Source organism: Physcomitrium patens, chromosome 6, assembly GCF_059467195.1.
Source record: "Physcomitrium patens ecotype Gransden chromosome 6, ASM5946719v1, whole genome shotgun sequence".
Lineage (NCBI taxonomy): Eukaryota > Viridiplantae > Streptophyta > Bryopsida > Funariales > Funariaceae > Physcomitrium > Physcomitrium patens.
In genome coordinates this window covers 19,269,876-19,291,034 of record NC_143415.1, presented here as the reverse complement: position 1 = coordinate 19,291,034, position 21,159 = coordinate 19,269,876, and the positions used below count along the sequence as shown (strand labels likewise).

Genomic DNA, 21,159 nt, shown 5'->3' with positions numbered 1-21,159 from the left:
TCCTTTCAACCTTGTTCCCTTTCCAACCACCACATACAAAATTAAAAATACAATCTCCATTTCTCAAATTGCCAACTTGGTTAAACCAAAGTGTGTCTCATCTTACTAATTTCTAACTTTGTCGTTTCCCTCAGGCTGCATACAGCTGAGCGGTTGTACTATTTTTCCATGCAGTGAAACCTGTGTTCATTAGTGCCGAGAAAAATAAATAAAAAGAAAAAGAAAAAGAAAAAGTGTGTCTCATTTGCCAATTACCACTCCACTTCCTGTGATAAAATCTAATCGAATACTAGACGGTTTACTGCAGGGGAATGTTAAATAGACTCAGGTAAAAACTTGGGTGTATTTAACATTCCCCATAATATATGAAGAGGATTTACCTCATTTAGCGCGATGTACCTAACATCCCAACTGAGGCCACTTATTCATCCGCTTAGTAACAGAATTCCACCTCTACAATCATGATTCTAGAATCTCTGAGAAGGTACAAAGAAGCTGCGCTCGTAGATGACGAACAGTTAACGCGACAAGATGAATGAATGGAGTTTTCATCCCTCTAGGTGCAGAATCTCATCTCCACATCATGACTCTGTAGAATCTTCGATTAGGGACATGGTAGCTGCGCCGGTAGACGGCAATAGGGGAACGCGACTGGATGGGGCGGGTGGAGTTGACCGGATGAAAGGGTGGCGGGGTTAATGCTGCAGCCAACATCCCGCAGTGCCCTACGGGGTGGGAGCAGTCAGCACGAGGGGAAATACGCTTCTACTCTAATATGGTTCAGCCGCGAATTTAGCTGGTCTGTATAGGTTGAACAGTTTAGCATGTGTTTGCATAGAGAAAATAGTGAATGTCATAAGTTCAGCATACTGTAGGCATGTCGTTTACAGGGATGACAAGTTGAAATCAAACTCGCTTATCCTGAACTGGTATTCCGTACTTGTTAGTTTTGAGTTACATAAAATTTTGTATAAGCAACCCTTTTGAACATGTACAGTTTTCAGGTTCAGTCAACTTACGTTTACTTATCAAGCGAGATAGTTGATTTGACAGTCAATGCTCTGATATGATTATGCGATCATGAGTTCCCTTGTGCAGTTTAGCACTGAACGCGTGCATACCACATGCCCCTCGTGTGCTTAGTTATAGTGCAGATTCTCGATTTTGTTTGGTAGGATTTTCGTGCGTCTAAGTTGAGCCTCAGACGATTGGGCACACAATTTAGACTCAATTTGATAATCTCAGCGATGTTTTTCCAGAGTCACGAGTATTCCTCAGCCTTGCAACAGTGCTCACTTAAAACACTGCAATCGGTCCTTGTGAATTTTGAAATAAAGCTGTTTAGATTGCGTGTCCGACTGTACTTACTGGTTCTGATTGCGTTGGTGTTTTGATACATAGAAAGGAGACGGGTTACCGCGTGGTTTAGCAGCCTGTGGTAAAAAAGACGTCAAGTCTGCATTCTAGAGAAACCTCTCAAAAGAGCAAAGAAAGGAAGTCGAAGCGGAGAAGGGGAGGACGGAATAAGCACGCTAAAAATCTTTTTCAACATGAGTTGCAACGGTTGCCGTGTGCTGCGCAGAGGGTGCAGTGACACTTGTATTCTACGTCTCTGCCTGCAGTGGATTCAGACCCCTGAAGCTCAAGGGCATGCCAGTGTTAGTGGCTAAGTTCTTCGGTCGGGCAGGGCTCATGGGCTTTATTAGCGCTGTGTCAGAAAATGAACGATCTGGTATGCATTGATTCCTGTTGCAACTACTGAAACATTGTTGAATCAATGTTTCGTACGGTTACAGATTCACCTGTTCGCTTGGACGATCTAATTTCTCATTTTAGAGTTAATTTTGTTTATCTTTGAGAACGGTGGGATGAATTTGGACTATGTGTGTGTCGTGAGGTTATTTGGAAGTGATTGGGGTTTTTTTTCTTTACTCCTTGATGTGCAGCATTATTTCAGTCTTTGCTGTATGAAGCCTGTGAGCGAACGGTAAATCCAGTGCTTGGCGCAATGGGCCTTCTTTGGAGTGGAAATTGGCAAATCTGTCAGGCGGCTGTGGATACAGTTCTCAAAGGAGGCCTCATTCGCCCTCCGCCTCGCCCGAATTACACAACACCATGTTTCCCAGCTTTGGACATGTGTGGGAACTCCTCTATTCCTTCAGCTGAGGGAGTCGATGACCTTACTCAAATTACTTTATCTTCAAACGCATCCGTAATGAGTTCTTTGGATACACGCACCATGAGCCCTGGAATTGGATTGCCTGAAGCAAACTACCAGGAGTCTAAAGAATTCCCAAGCAGTATTCGTGACAAGGCTAACAACAGTGGTCAGCATCTGGAAGCAGTCGTGCCACAAAACGCGGAACCGAATTTCATCTGTCAAGAGCATAGACAATGTGACAGCTGGACCCAGTCAAAGTCGGATAGAGAGTTTCACAAAGATGAGCTTGGGCACGAGTTTTTCGAGTTGAAGAAGAGAACTACAGGGGCGTTTGTAGCTTCTCGACGGGTCAGGGCCCGAGTGGAAGCAAGCCCGCCGGCACCTATACGCTCAGGTGGAGGAGTGCATGAGGATCTACTCGTGCCAGCTCATGGAGACGAGCAGCTTGAGTTGGATTTGAACTTGAAAGTAAAAGGAGAGAAGGGTGGGAGGTTGATGGGAAATACCAGACTGTCCAGTCCTTGTGAGTCAGTAAATTCTCAAGGATCTGTCACCAGTCTAGACAGTGCACTTCGTGAACCTTTAAAGCCGCTCAACGGTGCATTAGGGGTACAATTTCTGCCATCACCCTATTGTACGCTTCTTCCTCTTCTTCAGTGAGTACGCAGCCCCTCAAACTAGTGTAAGGGACGCCGAAGGAAGGTACTGGTGTGCTGCAATTACTAATGCATTTCAAATTTGTACAAAAGTATTTCAAGGGTCTTTCTTCGGGCGTCTCAAAGTTGGAAGGGGCAGAAAGTTCAATAATGGATATTCAGGAGTCGTGAAGATGTATAATGGTGGTGATAGGATCGTTGAATCACACCTCATGCATCAATACCATTCAAGTACGAATAGTAGCATGTTCATTTCCTCAACTGTCCTCAGTTTCAGTTTTGTAACAAGTGATCTATGCTACATCGCAGAGTCACTACTTGTAGAAATTAGCCTACCCAAGGTGGGGTTTTGGTTACAGTGAGTGTAGCTTGCCGGAGTTCGTAGGATGAAAATAGAAGAGAAATTAGCACGGAAGGACGATAACAGCACCGGTAGAGTGTTCCTTGTAATTTGGCAGAGATGAAACATGAGAAACCTCAAATGATTTGATCGTTTGGTGATTCAGGGTCATCACATTGACAGCAATTGGATTGAGGGATCATATCTTGAAAACGTTTAGGTGCATGTTTTTCACATGCATGAATGGAGGATCTAAGTGCAATTTGAAAATCTGTGGTAGCTCTTGGAACAATGTCATGAGAGGCCGCCGAGGTTTGCGTAATCTGTGCATGAACAAGACTACCTTGGTAATTTTGTAACGCTAATGTGCATGAACGGGATTTGAGCAATCTGTACTCACAGAATGTCACTCGTCAGTACCCTTGCAAATCGGTGCAAGTTGAACATGCAGACTGCTGTCTCAAGTTACTGACCAATTCCAAAACCCTTTGGCTAAGGAGGATCAGAGCATCTTATTGTATTAAAGACACCGTTTCGATGAAACCCACCTCGGTATGTGAAAGTAAGTTGCCTATCTCACCACTTTTGCTCTCTGGGTACCTTATTATGCATCTTCTAAAAATACTAGATTCCTTATCCCCGAGATATCATGATACCAATTTAGAAGATTCTAGGCCAAGAGTTACTCAAATAACCAATAGCATGTCGAAACTGTCACGTCTATCAAGGAGAACCGAATCGAGATCGGCCAAGGGCCCGGGCCTAATTCTACCCTATACTCTACTCTTTAGTTATAAACTCTACCTCTTGCTTATTCTTTCATATCAAAGGTTAATAATTATTGGTTTGTGTAGTAAAAGGTCTTTTTTGATGTATCTAAATAATACCGCAACGCCGTTTGCTACACTGTAAGTGCTCATGTCTAAAGATGAGGCATCAATCTGTAAGTAGTTGCAGTAAGTGGTGCATCGGAACGTGTGAATCAGATGCCGACGGAGAATCTGCATTATATTCAGGGATAGCACGTGAAGCACACGGAGGAATTGAAAGTAACATTTTCGCAGAGAATCATGACCCTTAAGCGCCCAGAACGACGGCTATGGTGTTTCTGTAAACGGCTAAGTTGTGAACGCCTCCACCTCTTTGTGATACTCAACTAATGCAGTAAAATGTTGTTAGTTCACTTGGTTGAGCGTTGTATCGAATCCACGGCTAGGTGTTTTATATTGTTCGTGGAGTCTTTTAACTGATTTACGACTTATAATGTAGGGTGTGATTTGTGTGTTTTAATAGCTTGCATTGCTGATCAATGCAGCAGCATCTGGCATTGCAAAACTCTATCAATGGGTGTAATATGAAACCTCCAGGACTCAAAATGCAAATTTGGGGCTTAAATCCATGAACTGTGAAGCCTAACGAATATGTGCTGTCAAGTCGCCCACGATTGTTATCTTCGAGCCTTTGAGATACAGTGAAGCATATGTGCGAACAGTGCACGGTGATGTGCGGATAATCGTGCTTTACGAGAACATGAATTTATACCATTAACTGCATTAAGGCTTAAATTTTGTCCTAAAAACATATTCCTAGTGCGAGTTACGACCAGTTTCTCATAACCAATCCATTGCAGTTACATTATTTTCTGCCGAGACTGGTTGCTAAATGCCAGAATCCTGAAAAATTTACAAACATTTTCCACGTTTCACGTCCATAATCACATGGTAAAGATGCCTCAGGTAAACAGGTTAGATTCATGTGGAATTAGTGCCAACGATTGACATCAGAAGAACTCTGCATTTGATTAGTTGAACAGTAGCTGATTCTCAACAAGAGAATCAAGCGAGTCAAAACATCAACTATATTTTTTATTAGTGGCTTTGTTTCTAAACAGTGTTCAAGCACTGGGACACTTGCCTTTTTCCTGCCACATGTGGATACGCTTGTTGCATTCCCGATGGATTTTCAGAACGATGTATGTTATTGACGTTCATACTGAATGTGGGGAGAGTTGACTCCAAACAAATCAAGCATGCCCCTCTGGACTGGAGCGTCCACAACAGAAACACAAGCAAATTCATGCGGATAGATCACTGGACTAGCGAGAAGAGTCTTTCATGTTTCAACATAGCTAAGACGAGTTGTAGACTATGGAAAGTTGGCCATGTCCTGGCCAAGTAGGCTAATGTCGTGACCAAGCTGCCGAGCCGACTCCCTGATTTTGTTCAGTTTCTTGCGATGCATGTTGTCCAGCATTTTTGGAACTAGCTCCACAACTTTCGTAATGACGTCTCCGTCTGGAAGAGCTCTGTCTGTGTTATAATGGGGCACGACCGCTGCCACATATTTGAGCCACATTCGTTATCAACACAGGAATGTGCACAGGGCAACCAGAATTGTTGCTAGGTGTGGAGTATATATACAAAAAAACGATGGCCAGTTTGCTGTAATTAGTTTTACTGTGATACAGTTTTCGATGTTTGCAAGCTGGGATATGTGAGCTCCATGGACCTCACCTGGGGTTGTTAGAAAGGTGACACACCGCCGGGGATGTGGAAACTGCGAGTTAGTGTCATTTTGGTCCAGTTCAGTGCCGTCTTCAAGCCTTAAGCTCTGCACACATCAAGATTTTTTTCGGTTATGAGGTGTGTTCTTAATAGCAAGAATTCTTACCGGCAAGCAGTTAACCATCAACAGTATTCTAGCATCGCAAAGATGTAGGTTGCATCAAATTTCTCCTTAGAGTGGGTTGAAATCTTTTACCTCAAGTGCCATTAGCACTTGGTGGAAGCGGAGAGCCTCTAGGGTGGAAAATTCTTCATTCCTAAATCGGCCCGACAGATGGTGATTTCGCACATGGAAGTGGCCTGAGCAACTCCGTTTCTCGAACGCCATTGATGGATCCGGGAGAAACGCACAATCGGTGCTAATTTCTGCTGCTACAACTTCCGTTTCAAATCTAAAAATACAAAATAAAAGGCATTGCATTTTTCTTCACTTGTTCACCGACAATATCTTGACAGGAGAACAACAAGCAGCTGCGATTTGATTGACCTCAGTTGCTATGGGAATACTAATTCAAAACACGAGACATAATATACCCGTCTTATCACGGTCCATTCGATTAAAAATGACATGTTGTAGCTGAGGACTCGACGATGTAGAACTGCCCACTTACTTGGTGAGAATTGGCGGCGAGGTAGTGAGATTGCGCGTCACCAAGACATCCAACATAGGAACGGTGTCCTTGTGACCCTGAAAGTAGAAGTCGCACTGTTCAAGTGGAAGAGAATGCGCAGCTGCACCACCTCGCCATCCTATAAGAGCTAAAAACGCAACTAGCACCCAAACCTGCCCCATGGTCCCGGTCATGCTTCGGATCATCTCACTCGTGTAACCTCCCACAATCTGCACCTCCCTTCTCTGATCACTGACCTACATCTCTCGTTACTCGTTTCGAAGGGACACAGTGGGGAGGAAGGGATGAACCAGCTGAATGTGTAATCGCCGATCTCATTGACATTGCACAATAATCAGTTATGGAAACCATGGCGTCGATCCGGTGAAGAGGCGGCCAAGATCATCACGCCTAACAGTTTTCGGGACCAAAATCTCCATCCCCAACCGCTGCTGCGGGGCTCCAACCCATTATTCAGTTAGCACCCTTGGTACTTATGTGGCGCTGCCTGCACAAACGACGAGTTATTCTATGTGCACGTGTCTCGGTGAATCCTTATCCCAGTGTGAATCGGTTTTCGTGAGCCTCGAGAGGAGGAACTGGGCGACGCAGTCTTGACATTTCCGCCAGGTTTGAAGTTTGGGGACAATATTGCCAGAATCAAGGCTCAATGATGACCACATCAGCGGAGTACAAAATCGTTAGGGGAACGCAATGCTTCGTCTTGGAGCGATGATTTCTTGATGATCTCGGACATGGAAACCATGTGGGTCCACTGAAATAGGTTTGAAAGTTTTTCATATATTTGAATATAGCCAGCCAGTCAACAAATCGAAGAAACAACGTAGTTGTCACAACATATCATTTATACTGTTAACAATAGTGCAAGACTTGCTTTATGACTGCAGAAACGATACCTTCCAGCAAACATCTATAAAAGATAAATTAATTGGCCCAATACTTTAGTTGTGAGATATCCGCACATTCAAAGGAAAAGATTTTATGTCAGGAATGTCTGAGACCGAATTATTTGATGTCAGGAAATTCTAAGACCAAATTGTTTCACTTCGTCTACGTAATTGTTTCAGAAGTGTTCAAGTGTTTACCTCTGCAGACGTAAGATAAATTTTTGACAAGTACGTACTTTTGACCTATTCAAACATCGAAAGTGTTCCGCAACATTGAGAGCCATATCCTTCCAACGACTGCAACCAGTTCTATCATCTAGTTTCTCCCTCGTGCAAATTCCACAGTCAACCGAATCAGAAATCAAAAGCTTTGAATCATTGCAGACCAAGACTCAATTTTCATTCATCGCGGCGGTGGATCCGCTAAAAAATCCAATGCCTACGGCGGCCAAAAACTAAAACATACTTCCGGAATTTACAGGCTTGTCAATGTATTCATAGGGACCGCCTACCGCGGCTGGCCAACTTGAAAGCGAATCACTATCTCATCGATCATCTCTGGCACATTCACGAGGACAAGCCGGAGACTTGCGCCATTCTCTGAGTTTGTAGCAGTTTTCGTTACTATTGTAGTATGTTACACAAAGCACCCTGAGATCTGCACACTGAGTAACCGTCACAGCAAGCCAGGCAACAGGCGGAGCATTCTTGCAACAACAAGCAGCTTGACAGCAGCTCGACTTGCAAAAAACGGCCTCCTCGTTCAGTCTTGATGGATCCACTGACACGGTAGGGCGTTCGGTCGGTCGGTAAGTCTTTCGGTCTGCGCAAGAGACCAGAAGGATTGGGAAAGGTAGTATTTATTAGTCCACCAAAAAATTGCACTTCATGAATGATACTCAGCGGTAGTCATGAAGGCAAGAGCCCCCAACAAGACCTTGTCGAGACGCTCAGGTTCCTGGACGTCGTGGAGCGTTCGATCCAAGCATGAACGCTGATCGTGACACGGAATGCAGCAGGCGATTGACGAGACTTTGAATCATGAGTTGCGGAGCTTCTTGCAGTTGTTGCATAGAGCCATCCGCAGTAACGGCCCGCCGTTGCTTGTTAGGTGGCGGCTGTCATAGCCCATCCTTTCGCTCTGCGGTCAGAGGCAACCACACGAGTTATGAGGATGACCTTGTCGCTTACAGCACATTCGTAGCGAGTGCAACCTCCTTTCTAACAGAAACGAGAATACACTTCTCTTGGAAGAAGGGAGAGAGATAGAGAGCATTGGATGCGCAGGTGGGTACAAATGTACCTGAATCAGGTAGTTGAGATGGTGATTCTCCACAATCAGGTCCTGGCAGCGCTGCCGTAATACTTCACAGTCAGACTCGTTGCGCTTGGCCTTGCCTCGGGCTCTGCGGTTCTGGAACCACACCTCGACTTGCCTAGTCTGGACGCCTAATTCCATCGCTAGCGTGCTCTTCTGGTGCGCATTTGGCCGCTGCAGCCTCTGGAAGGTATCCTCCAGCACACGCAATTGGGCCTTCGTAAATCTCAACTTCTGGCTGGATCCTGAACACCCCCCACATACACACAAAATCTAAGGCTTCGCTCATTATCGATCGTGGCTTCTGGTAGCTCCTTAGCGTTATTTAACCCCATATCCAGCGCTAATTGTAAGTGGCGTTACTCAATGAGAGCACAAGGCTGATGCATACTCTCTATTCATTACGTCTGTCAAGCTAGGGACTTCGCGTTTTTCCACCAACACAGCAAATGCAGCTCTTCACCATCTTCAGAGTGCTTCTATTACAGGATTATGAAAAGTTCTGAAGCTTAGGAGCCTCGAACATTTTCTACTTCTCACATACCATTAGAATTATGTAATAGACATCTATCTAATTGCATCCTCGAACTGGCTCGATACATGACATGTTTGGATGTTCCTACCTTCGTCATCGTCTTCGTAGTCCTGGCTGTTGTCGCTGCACCGGCCAGGAAACACCGATCTCAACATTTCCCGCTGCTCCTGCAAGGTCATTGCACTCGACAGGGAGGACTCCGCGCACTCGCAACTGCCCATGTTTCCAGATGAATAATCCTACAGTTTACAATCACCCACGTCTCACACTTCGTAAGGATGCCCTATGGAGCATGTCAATCCGCTCTACCTTTACAGTCCATGATCATGATGTGCCCTTCATTAATTTCTCGTCCACCCCAAATACTTGACGAGTGAGCTCAGACTTCCATTTGAATTCTAACAACCACAAAATATCGCACGAAATCACGTAGACAGCTACTGAATTCCATTATTTCGTTGGAAAACTGTGAAACAAGGTCTCTGACCAGCCAGTTTGTTGAAGGAGCACTTTCATCGCAAGTATTGCTTTTCTTTTCGAGCTTTTAGAATGTCATCATGGGTCGATGTTGAGATTTCAGAACACGGAATGTATCCTTGTGTGGCTTATAATCTGCTATCTAAATGATTTTTTTCCAGAACCATTTGTACGGCTGGATGACCGATCTCGTAATTTCACACAAGTGATCGAGGCTTACGAATTGCGAACTGATAGAAATTGCTGAAGGGCTTACCAGGTAATTCTCACGTCCAGGAAAACTTGATCTGTTGTAGTACGAATCGTAGCTGGAACCCATTAGAGGTTTCGAAATACGAGGTCGTGTTCTCTTCAAAATTTATCAAGCCCTAGGAAAGTATCCAAATGCTGGTTAACAAGTGAAAGTACCTATCAACATGAAAAAAACGATAGTTGGTCAGCGATATCCATGTGCAAACACCTTCGGAGCCCTGTAAAATTTAATCAATCGGGTAAAACAAACAATCATTCATTTGGTATTAGAATTCCAGGGGAAAGTTATTCTCAGATCCTCACTAACCGCAATCGACCTCTACTCGAGACGCTTGAGGCATGCTTAGCCGATACGTACTTGAATGTATACTATGCTTTCCCTTGAAGCGGATGCTGGTAATTGAAAAGTAGCTATCCAACACGATGGACTGGGAAGCAGAGTAAGATATTCTCTGAAAATGAAGGTTAATTCTGAATCCTTACACAACCTCTCTTGAGGAAGAAACGGATGTTCGATGACATGAAGCCTTGAAGTTGGTCACTAGTCAATTCGCAGTGCGAACTCAGCTCATACCAGCTGTTGTTTATTTAATTTATTTACAAGATGTATGTTGAAGCTAATCCCATGCATGAGGCAGCACGTCGGGCACTCGAGAATCCCGTAGCTAAGGTTGTGTGAAGCAATGCAATTGTTCCGAGGTCAGGCATCTTTGCTTGACTATCGACACACAGTGATGAGTGAGGAGGTTCTACGGAACACGGATAAGCATTTAACATACTTCGCTTGGCTGAACAAAGAAATGTTTTGAAAGATCAGGCAGCTCAGGTGAACAAATTCTCCAACTTACGTTACAGCTGTTTTCAAGTACTTGGTTTCTGGACTAAATTACTTCAGTGTATTCTGCTGATTTTCACACTACGGTCCTAAACTAGTTCGAAAAGTATATTCAGATGTAGCAGGGCTCAGTTACTTCACGGCTCAACCCCAGGAGTAAAAGCTTGAGTTAAGCAACTCTAACGAAACGCGGAAGGGAAACAACTCAGGTGATTTGGATTGTAAGGTCAGGGGAGTACCACAGCTTTCAACAGATAACATTAGAATATCACAACCGCTGAGGAATTGACTATCACATTGGTATATGAAGGCAGTGTATGGAATGCCTGACACGAAAATGCGCAGTTTAACTATGAGATTTAAACCACGACACAAAACACCGCACTCGTAGCCTGTGTCGGTGCATTGTTCTGAATCACCTACTCAGAGGTGGTCTGATGAAGAGAAATTTCGAGACATGTAGCAACGTGGGTGATCACAACTAAGTTCGGCTCGATCTTGAGGGCCGCAACAGGCAGCAGATCTCGAACACTGGCTACACGAGGATAAGCACACGTGTGGAGAGTTCAAGGAGGAGCTTATCTAGATCACGGTTCGACTCCTGTGGCAGCAATCCCTGCGCCCAAGTCAAAGAGTGGGACACACCAGGTAGGGAATGAAAGCCTATGCAATTCAGAGAAATAAAGCTGAACGATTGTGATCAACCCAAATGTTGTCACATGGGCATTTGGTTAAGACGTCAAGCGGGAGGTAATCTGGTGTACCTGATTCCTAGTTTGAGGGTTGATCCAAGATGTTGACAACGAAGGAAAGAGCTACTCGGGTGTATGACACAATAGAAATCGGAGCCTTCACGACCGAAAAAAAGCACTAGTGAGAGCTGAAACGCAATATGGCGTCCGCTAGATTGCAAGTCCAGTTCACGTTTCGCATCGGTAGAAAACAATAAAGGAGACTATCCCAATCCTTCATACCCCACATGCTCTCATTGACGTCTACGGCTCACTTTCTTAACGAAGAAATCGACTGACCCAAAGCTTTTCCAACTGCAAAACTCGTACAGGGTGCCCTAACCTCGTACTCAACTTAATGATGGACACTTAGCTTGTGAGCTATAAGTGTGTGTGAGAGAGAGAGAGAAACCTACGATGACCGGAAGACTGAAAGCAATCGTGCTGCAGCTGGACACCAGGCAAGTTGCTTGCAGATTGTAACCACCGACGTGCCACAGACTGGAAGTGCTGGTTACTCTCAAATCCCACAGTGATCCGGACTTAATTCCAACCCAGGTTCCAATCTGCTATCTCGGTTGTGCCACAATCAGCCTTTGAGCGAGCATAGAGGTAGATATGCATGTCACCGGATGAGGAGCTTCAGCTGATGACCCTGGAGGTGGGTAACTAGTTATGATGTGACGATTTAGAGCGTGGCATGAGCAACGACACCGAAGGACGACACCGAAAGGACTGAGGAGAGTCTGAAGCGTAAGTCAAACAACGCAATCAAGGCACAGAGAGCAAGAAAAAGCTGGGCCAGGTTGCAAGCGAGGGGGTGGCGCCGCCTTGCAGTGCTGCTCGAGCCCAGTGAGTCGCGAGGGCCCACCAAGACTCGCCCCCGACGCTTTCCGAACTTCAAACACCCCCCCCTCCTTTGCCTTTTTACCGGTTTTGTCTGTTGTGTTGATCTTCACTCATCACTCCCCCCCCCCACAAAAAAAACTTTTATTAGCCTCATAATCCTCTTATAATGTCTCCAGTACATCGCCGGTTTTCTCTATAAATACCCCCTTTATGTTATTTTCCTGCAGTAAACTAGGCGCGTGATTTACGATCTCCCAGCTAGCACCGCATTCATCAGCACCGATTACCGTCGTCAGACCATTTTACTACGCCTCTGCAACAACATCTTTGTTCCTTCAAGCAGAGCAATCACCCAGTTGTTACACCTTGACACTCCATGAACAGCCACAATCATCAAGCTCTGAATCATACCACTAGCCTGTTTCCAGGTTGATGTTTTCTGTTACGAGTTGCGAACCCGCTCCACTTGACGATGAAATCACTGTAGAGAATAGACCCAGTTGAATCATATCTGTTGTAATCTTCCCGCAATTTGCGGTTGCAACATCGACATCGTCATGGGAAGGGTACCGGCATCATAGGTGACCCCCCCCCTTTCTTTCTTTCTTTTTCCTTCTTCTCCTTTACATGTCAATTCCTCAACATAATTCCCCAAGTGGTAATAATGGATTGAAATGCCTATGTCAAGCCCCGAACCGAGACGAGGGAGGCGAGTGTCTGCGCATTGCCATGAGTTTCCGGGAAGACAATTATGGTAACAATAAAGTGCAGTCAGACAATCCCTACTATCTCTCCCTTCGAAGTACCTATAAAAATAAATCATTGGAGATGTCAATTAGTCCGCTCAATCAATCCGAGTAATCATTTGGCTTCCATTTAACAATAATGCATTGTTCGGTTCGGTTCAAATAAGGCTCACGAATTACATGGAGTGCGTGGAAGCCACACCACCCCTCTTGCTATAGTTAGGGGTCTAACTCAACTCAGACTAATTAAGTTAAGCTGGCCACCGTGGTCTGTCTTCCAGGCTTTAACTTTTCACAGGGTCTCTCAAATGTAGGCTTTGCACTGTCCGGTTTTTATGATCTCCTGAGCCTTTGCTATAACACCCATGCCCTTATTTTAGCGGTGGAGCTGGCTATATGCGGTGCTGAGTCTCTTTAAACCAAGCCACAGAGACCAGAATGCCAACTCAGAAAGGGGCTTGATTTCATTAAATGGGGATTTTATGGGGGAATGCATCTCCTGTGAGATTGCAGAGTTTTATTTATTTATTTTGTGTGTGTGCATGTGTAACCATTGCAACAACAACCTGCAGGGAAATTTAATAATCGGGGCTTAGTATGAGCGGATAATTATATCACCTTGCCAGGTATCTTTTTAAGACTAGTGTATATATATATATATATATATATATATGTTTTTTTTTTTTTTCTCCCACTGTCCCCTGCCTATGTAATAACCATAGAGTCAATTTAATACTGTATACTTTCATTCTTTCATTTTTATTTTTTATTTTTCATTTTTTACTCCTTACTTGCTTGAATGGGCCATGGGAATAATTGCCTGAACCGGCCACACAAAGAATCGGGATACAGAATAGTGCTTTGCTCATGGTCGGTACGTAAAGCAACTAGATTGGACACTCCACAAAATCACAGAATAAGGAACAATACAGCCCAAGCCATTCTCTTTCCTTGGGACTTGGGCTACCCTTAAAAATAAATTTATCAAAACAAAATAACAAAAAATCTATTCTTAAAACAATAACCAGAAAAAATCTTGTTGTTCAGTCCAGGTGTGTTTATGTCCACAAATTGGGTTGAATGAGACACAAACTATCTCACTCTGAGTGGACTCCTTCCTTCCTTCCTTCCTTCCAAGCAGATTCAATTCTAGAGGCTATGGAGAGAGATAAACCCAACAGGTTCAGTCTCCCAGCAAATGCTCACTGGATAGGAGATGGGATACTGAAACCTAACTGCCTCTCGAAAAAACAGCCAGCAATAGCCAAAGTATGACCCCTGTCCTATCTATCTAGCTATCAATCTATATATCCGTATATATACATATATATATATATATATATATACATATCATGCTGCTTGGAACTGTGGTTCATTCCAGTCTCTAGACTTACTACCACTTTCTACAAGGTGACTTCCTGACTTTGCTTCCTTCCAAGGAACACTACCACTATTACAACAATTTACTATATATATATATATATATATATAACTTAACTGAATGAATGAATGAATAAATAATGCCTGCAGTAGTAGCAGCAACAAGAACAACAGAGAATTGTAAACCTTGAGAATGTGACACATACTTTTTCTTCAAGTCAACAGTAAACTTTTTTTAGAAAATATAAATAAAAATGAAAAATCTAGTTTCTAATTATGGACAGGCAAACATTGTCACAGGTAGACACAATTGAAGTAGATTATGTTGATCACAAGTAGATTATGTAGGATGTAGTGCAAAAATAATTTTCTGTAAGATTTTTTTTAAAGCATAATATTTTTAAAAAATGTGATAGGTTTATTATTTTATTCTGTTTTAGACTTTGCAGATAATATTCAATTGTTGTGTAGATCATACACATGTGATCCAACTAATTTCATATTCATTAATATTCATACACATATATCACTCAAATCAATTGTGAGTTGTAGTCATGTGCAACTTGGTTTTTTTTTTTTTTTTTTTTTTTTTATCATTTCCCTTAGGTGATTGTTCAATGAAATTTATACAATTTTCTAATCACAGCATGAGCTCATTTGAATTCAATTCCTAAACAATAAAATCAGTATACATCTCTAATAATGTGCAATTTACCAGCACTATTTATTTTCAGCATGCGGGCATTTAATTTATGATTGTTTATTTGGTGTTTCACTGGCACAGCAAGTTCCAAATACTAATGGACAATAAATCATACATATATATATATATATATATATCTAGAGAGAGAGAGAGAGAGAGAGAGAGAGAGAGAGTAAATGCACCTAATATCCACAAGTAATCTCTTCAATTGAAAATATGACCCAGAAATTTCTCCCAACAACAACTCAACCTATAAAAATTTCCATGTTAAGCAACAAAGTTAATAATATTTGAATGAAAAACTGCATTTTCATTTTATTTATTTATTTATTTTTAACATCTAGGGGGTTAACTACTTGAGCCGTAGGTTTCCATCAGGTATGAAGGAGATTTTACTGCAAGGGATTGAACCCATACCCACTGCATTTGCTTCAGGTACCTCATGTTGTCATGTGGTAGTTTAGGGTCACCCTGGACCACATTATCAACTTTCAAAAAAAAAAAAAAAAAAGAATACACATGTCAATCATAGACTGCTGTTCAGATAAGGGAGCATGTACATGACATCTTAAAGAAGCAACAATTATTTGATGGGCATTGATGGACACAAACAGGAAACTTATCTTTCAAAGAATGAGAGCTTGACTTGGAGTTAAAAATTATGGGCTCTTTTAAAACAGATTTATTTTGGTATGTTTTCTTTTCATTCATTTTATTGTTAAATTGATAAACGAAGAGACCAAACAATGTTGTGTCCCATGGAAATGGGGGCAGGGCAAGAGTAGCCAAATCAGCTATAGTGTCACCAACTGGGGAATAATGTTTGTTGTCTTCATATGAATTGGACTCCTTCATCATCTTGTTGTTTGGTTTGCAGCCACCAATAATCCACCTCCCTTTCATGCCCATCTTAAATAGATCCATGGAAGAAAACGAGGAGGGATTGATGAATTGAATGAATAGTTGGCCATACTATTAACATATTATATATATTATACACATACACCCCCTGCAAATCAACTGAGTGATGGATTGATGCTCAGAATTGCGTTTCTATTTCTATCTCCCTCCAAATCCACCTTGTGTTTTTGCTAGCTTCATTGTGTGTCTTGGGCAGCTCAAAGAGAGATTTTTAATAACAATCAACAATTAATACCACATTAACATTCAACTGTAAGTTGGTTTGGTGTCACATGGGTTTTGCTTGACAGCTTTTTTTTGTCTTTTTGTCTTTTTCTCTTTTCACACCCCTTTGCAAGCTTTAAGAAAAGAATGGGTTTTTCTAATACAAGTGACTTATGATGTGGCTATGTTACATCCTGTTGTGGCAGGTGTATTAATAATGTTGCAAATCTTATATTGCTATTTATTGATGGCAATCGCTTTATGGTAGACTCTCTATATGAAAGTGGCCTCTTTTGTAGTACATTTTTTGTACTACATGTTCTTTCAATCAAAAGAAATTTCAATTAAGAGTTGGTCCTTTTATTTTGTGTTGTGGAAGTCAATTATTTCTTTAGAATAGTTTAGCTAAGCTTATGAGTTGTTTCTAGTGTACAAAAAGATGGAGATATTACCAAGCCATTTGAAACAATCAGGGTTGAAATAGAGATCTTTAATAGGTCTATAGTAGAACTTGATGGGATATTTATGTACATCATTCACCATATTAATAACCTTAATCTTACAAGAGGTACAACAAATGCTTACTATGATTACAAAGTCCTGGAACAAGCAATTTAAGTTGCAAAAAAAAGTTGAGCCAAAGGTGGATGTCAAAGATGGAAGACAAAGTCTGTAGAGTTAGTGTGACAAGTATATATCTCTTTCAAGATCCTCAATGAATATAATATATACTTGGTCATACAATACTTGGAATTTAAAATTAGCATGGAAAACAAGAAGCAATAGATTGTTTAGCTCTTAAAAAAATAACCTAAGTTAATTCTCTTGGCTAGAGATTGTAATACTTGTATTGAATAATTCACCATAAATTCTTTGTATGGAGTCTCATATTGCTATCAAACTTGGATTTTTTTCATTAAAAAAATTAAATTTGGATTTTGTCACAAACTGCATTAGTGGGCCAATTGGATTTTAGGCCCAATAGTCATTGATTGTTTGTAGCCTTATGGTTCTTTGACTTAAGAAGACTAGATGCATATTATTTGCAAACTCAAGGCTATATCATAGTTCAATGTTTAGGGCCAATTTGAAGGAAGAGAGTCATTGTCACTAGATGCGGCCGATAAAGGTCTTTCAAGTCCATATTCACAATATTTTGATCTAAGATTGCTCTAGTGGTTTGGAAGCATAAACCACAATAGATCAAGCATCCATTAGTTTCTATACTTGAGCTAGAAACAAGACAATGAATACTTAAGAAATACTTCTAAATTCAAATGCTCAATTTGTAAGTTCTTGTCAATAATTTGTTAAGGAATATAGTCATACTATTGCATGGATCTATGAGATTAAATCCACTACAATATTTCTTATGGATGCATATATTCCACTCAATACATGAGCATAACCAATATACATGCATAATCCACAAATAATTGCAAAAGAGACTCTTCATCTATTTAACCTTCTTCTTAGAACTAGTCCAAACTCTTGTAAAATACCATAGCATTGACATTAAATCATAATTGACTATTAGACACCATTCGACTAGGGATAGCTTGAAAGAATACTAATATGCTAGTTTTTGCTTCACCCAAGTGAGTATGCATTGGCATAGAGTTCTAAATTCAATAACATGCACTGTAGTAAATGTGCCATGATGGATGTCATATCAGCTGAGAGAACCTCTAATATGTCTACCTACACGATAACAAAATTATTGCCTTTGATGTTGCTATGGTACAAAGTTAAGAAGTAGACTCTATATATGGCAATAATAGTTTGATTACCAACCATTTGTTCCTTATTTTATTTCCATTATTTTGTGAGAATGATTTGTGCAAGTATTTTATAAATTACTATAAAGAACTTCTTGGTCATAGCATTGCCTTTTGCTTTCTACCAAATTTTGGTGTAGAAACATTACTCGTTGAGCTTTTTGGTCTCAATGGCAAGTAGAGCCCATCTAGACTTTTTTTTTTGTTGATTTGCAAGTTCTTATTGTTAAGATTTACCTAAAATAGTTCTTGTGATTAAATTAATATAGTTTTATCATCTTCTTTGTATTAATGGTCATTCTTTGCTTTTAATTAATAAAATTTCTTACATCATTGAATGAAGCACTAAAGCATAGAAAAGAAGGTAGAAGTGGGTTGCCTTACCGTTGTTTAGATTTGTATAACTACATCTTGTACCTTTGAGACAAAGAAGTAGTAGTGACTCATCTTATTTTATTTTTTATTTTTTATTATTTTTTTTTACCTTCATCCCTAAGAGTGAACTTGATACAAATAGGAAAGTAGTCTAAAATTGTATAATTTTCAACGATGATGTAATTTTATATTTCTTACCTTGTCTCAAGGTTTGGCCACTAAAGATATAGTGATGGTCTAGTTGGTTCAAAATGCAACTTTTGTCTCTATCTCAACTATTTAAAGAGTATTGGAATTTGCCATGAAATTTAAAAGGATCAAACAATTAAAAGTGGTCCTTGAAATTCTTCCATACTAACTTCTTGCCTCCTAATAATAAGCACTTACATTGAAAAGATTTATCTTGCAACCGTTTAATCATGTTAAAGTTGCCATTGAATTACCAACAATAGTCCGAAGGTAGATCTAAATCAAGTTCTTGCCATAATGTACTTTACTTATAAAAGCATTTAGGAACATATAAACTAAGTAGTCTAAAGTTGCTATTAGATAGGTCGTTAAGGCAAATCCAAACTACTCTATTCTACATTATTGCATTACTTTTGATGATAAGAAGGGGTAGTTTACTAATTACAAGTGTGCATATACCACTCATATTCAAATCCTCTAATCTATGATGTTATATCTTGGATTTTTTTCAATTGTCTATTGCTCTTATTAGAGCCATAGTGCTTGTAAGTATATTTGCCTTGTAGCTTGTGTTCTTGTGATATAACTATGTCTAAGCTGCCATCTATACTATGCAAGTAGTTCCTAACTCTATCTATCTTCCAATTGTCATTAGGCCCTAAATATTAATGATGATAGAGTTCAATGGAAAGAAAAGGAAGGAAGGAAGGAAGGAATAAAGAGTTGCATCACAATGCTGGCTGCTGCAGCATCACATCTTCGTTTTCGTTTTCTTTTTCTTCCTTTTCTTTCCTGTTGTGGGCCACAACTACTTTATGACCAAGGTCTCAATCTCTTCGTCCCCCTAAACCTGTTTATGTACATACTGGCAAACCATTTATGGCAGGCCCTTCAGTTCCATAATGGGAACCAAAGCTTGTGGCTGCCTTTAGCTCCCTCTCTCTCATTCCTTCATTCCTATCTCTCTCTGAGTGGGGGGGGGGGGTCTCTATAAAACACTTCTCGCCCATCATCCCACACATTAAGAAAGTATTTCCAAATCCAAAAAGGTGGGCTGGATCTCCAAAGGTACCCATCATGCCTTTTCGACTTCCCTTGTGTGTGGGGGTTTGCTCACTTGCTCTTATTAGAATTTCAGTTCTTTGGAATGGCAATGGGTTGCTGCAAGTTAATTAAGCATTCTGAAACAGGGTTCTGTGCATTCATTTGGCCACAAGCAACTGACCCAATTTGTGTAAGTAGTTTGTACCTCAAAAGGTTCAGGTAGACAGTAGGAGTGTGGTCCTTGATTTAAATGTCACTTTCTCAACAAAATGGGTTGGATTTGAGTAGTAATCAGCTTTGCTGCTCTGTGAGAAAAGGAACCCTGTCATATTAGTAGATCCTTTTAACTTTGAGCTTTGTAACTAAATGCTGATAGATTGATTACAGGAAGCCTGTAAACATGGAACACAATAATAGCCAATCAATTCAAGTAAGGTCTCATGAAGAGAGTCTGGATATGAGATTTGGTATTTATGAATAAATTTAATTTTATATTCAATATTTATATACATATATATATATATATATATTAATTTTAATTTTAAAAGTCCCCTCACGTTTTTTGGATTTCCATGTGAAGGGGAAGTCACCAAACAGACCTCATATGACACAGTGGATCGGGTCCTCATCCAGTCACTACCCACCCATGCACGACGGCAAAAAGTAAACCCCCAGGAAAGAAAAAAGCAAAAGCCCAGGAGGGGCCAGTGCAGCCTGCTGCTGGCATGGTTGGGAACAGAGAGGGGAACAGGAGGGAACAGAGAGGGGTAGATGGGTGGGTCGGAAAATGAATTGGTTGGGTTGGAAGCGGAGGAGTAGGAGGTCATGAGTTCCACATGGCGCCCAGATGGACCAATGAAAGAGAGTGGGGGTGTGGGGGGTGGTGCGCGGGCCTACTTGGCATAGGCCTACGTGGAGGTCACCCGCCCGCCCGCCCGCCCGCCCGCCCGCCCGCCTCTGGGAACGGGCTTTCTGTGGAGCTCGCTGTAGAGGGAGGTGGAGGTGGAGTATATTTATTTATTTATTTATTTATTTATGTGTTTTCTGCCTTAATACGCAAATAGTAAGTTGTTGTTATTATTATTATTATTATTATTATTATAACAACTGGGACATGTAGTTTGGGGTTTGGGGATTGGGTGGTGGGGGGTGGGGGGTGGGGGGGATTGCGTAGAAGCCAAGGCCATGGAACAGGGAAGCCACACACAGGCCCTCCTGGGTTTAGGGTAGAGAGGCTGCTGTGGTCGCCAATCCTAGAGACAAAACTTGCTTCCTTGTGGTGCTGAATTCCAGTGCCCCATTCATTCACATCATACTTATTCTTTGAGGAACAACATCTGCAGACATGGATTGGTTTGGTGCTTTATCCATGAAGATTATTGGATCCCTCATTTGTGGGTGTATACCCACATTCACAAAACAGTGCATAGAACAAACCTTGGATTATTTGAGGGAGGTTGTGTGAGCAGGGATGCCCTGGAAGCAATTTTATTTTACTTTATTTCATCTATTATTAGAAATATCTTTGCCCCCCCCCCCCCTCACTCTGTAGGCAGCCCTCCTCTTGTTCAGGATAAAATGC

At 41.4% G+C, this 21,159-nt stretch overlaps 2 protein-coding genes and 1 pseudogene across 6 annotated transcripts; 1 reads left to right on the top strand and 2 right to left on the bottom strand.

The window, feature by feature from the left end:
* Nucleotides 1-754: 754 nt before the first annotated feature.
* Nucleotides 755-3,342, top strand: LOC112283197 (uncharacterized; annotated as a pseudogene). The gene is made up of 2 exons (XR_016503475.1): nt 755-1,732; nt 1,947-3,342. The product of XR_016503475.1 is annotated as an uncharacterized LOC112283197 (transcript).
* A 1,589-nt stretch (nt 3,343-4,931) lies between these two features.
* On the bottom strand, nt 4,932-6,897 carry LOC112283198 (uncharacterized). The gene is made up of 4 exons (XM_024521622.3): nt 6,333-6,897; nt 5,918-6,113; nt 5,671-5,767; nt 4,932-5,490 (listed from the first exon to the last, which is right to left on the bottom strand). Exons 1-4 carry the CDS (start codon nt 6,536-6,538, stop codon nt 5,303-5,305), a joined length of 687 nt encoding a protein of 228 aa, XP_024377390.1. The 5' UTR covers nt 6,539-6,897; the 3' UTR covers nt 4,932-5,302.
* A 704-nt stretch (nt 6,898-7,601) lies between these two features.
* On the bottom strand, nt 7,602-12,286 carry LOC112283199 (homeobox-leucine zipper protein HOX17). 4 transcript variants are annotated; one of them, XM_024521623.3, is made up of 5 exons: nt 11,805-12,286; nt 9,827-9,978; nt 9,182-9,332; nt 8,544-8,803; nt 7,602-8,381 (listed from the first exon to the last, which is right to left on the bottom strand). In XM_024521623.3, exons 2-5 carry the CDS (start codon nt 9,887-9,889, stop codon nt 8,280-8,282), a joined length of 576 nt encoding a protein of 191 aa, XP_024377391.1. In that variant the 5' UTR covers nt 9,890-9,978; nt 11,805-12,286; the 3' UTR covers nt 7,602-8,279. The 4 variants fall into 4 exon arrangements, with proteins under 4 accessions (XP_024377391.1, XP_024377392.1, XP_024377394.1 ...); XM_024521624.3 differs by lacking the exon at nt 11,805-12,286 and adding an exon at nt 11,422-11,793; XM_024521626.3 differs by lacking the exon at nt 11,805-12,286 and adding an exon at nt 10,897-11,369.
* Nucleotides 12,287-21,159: the final 8,873 nt, after the last annotated feature.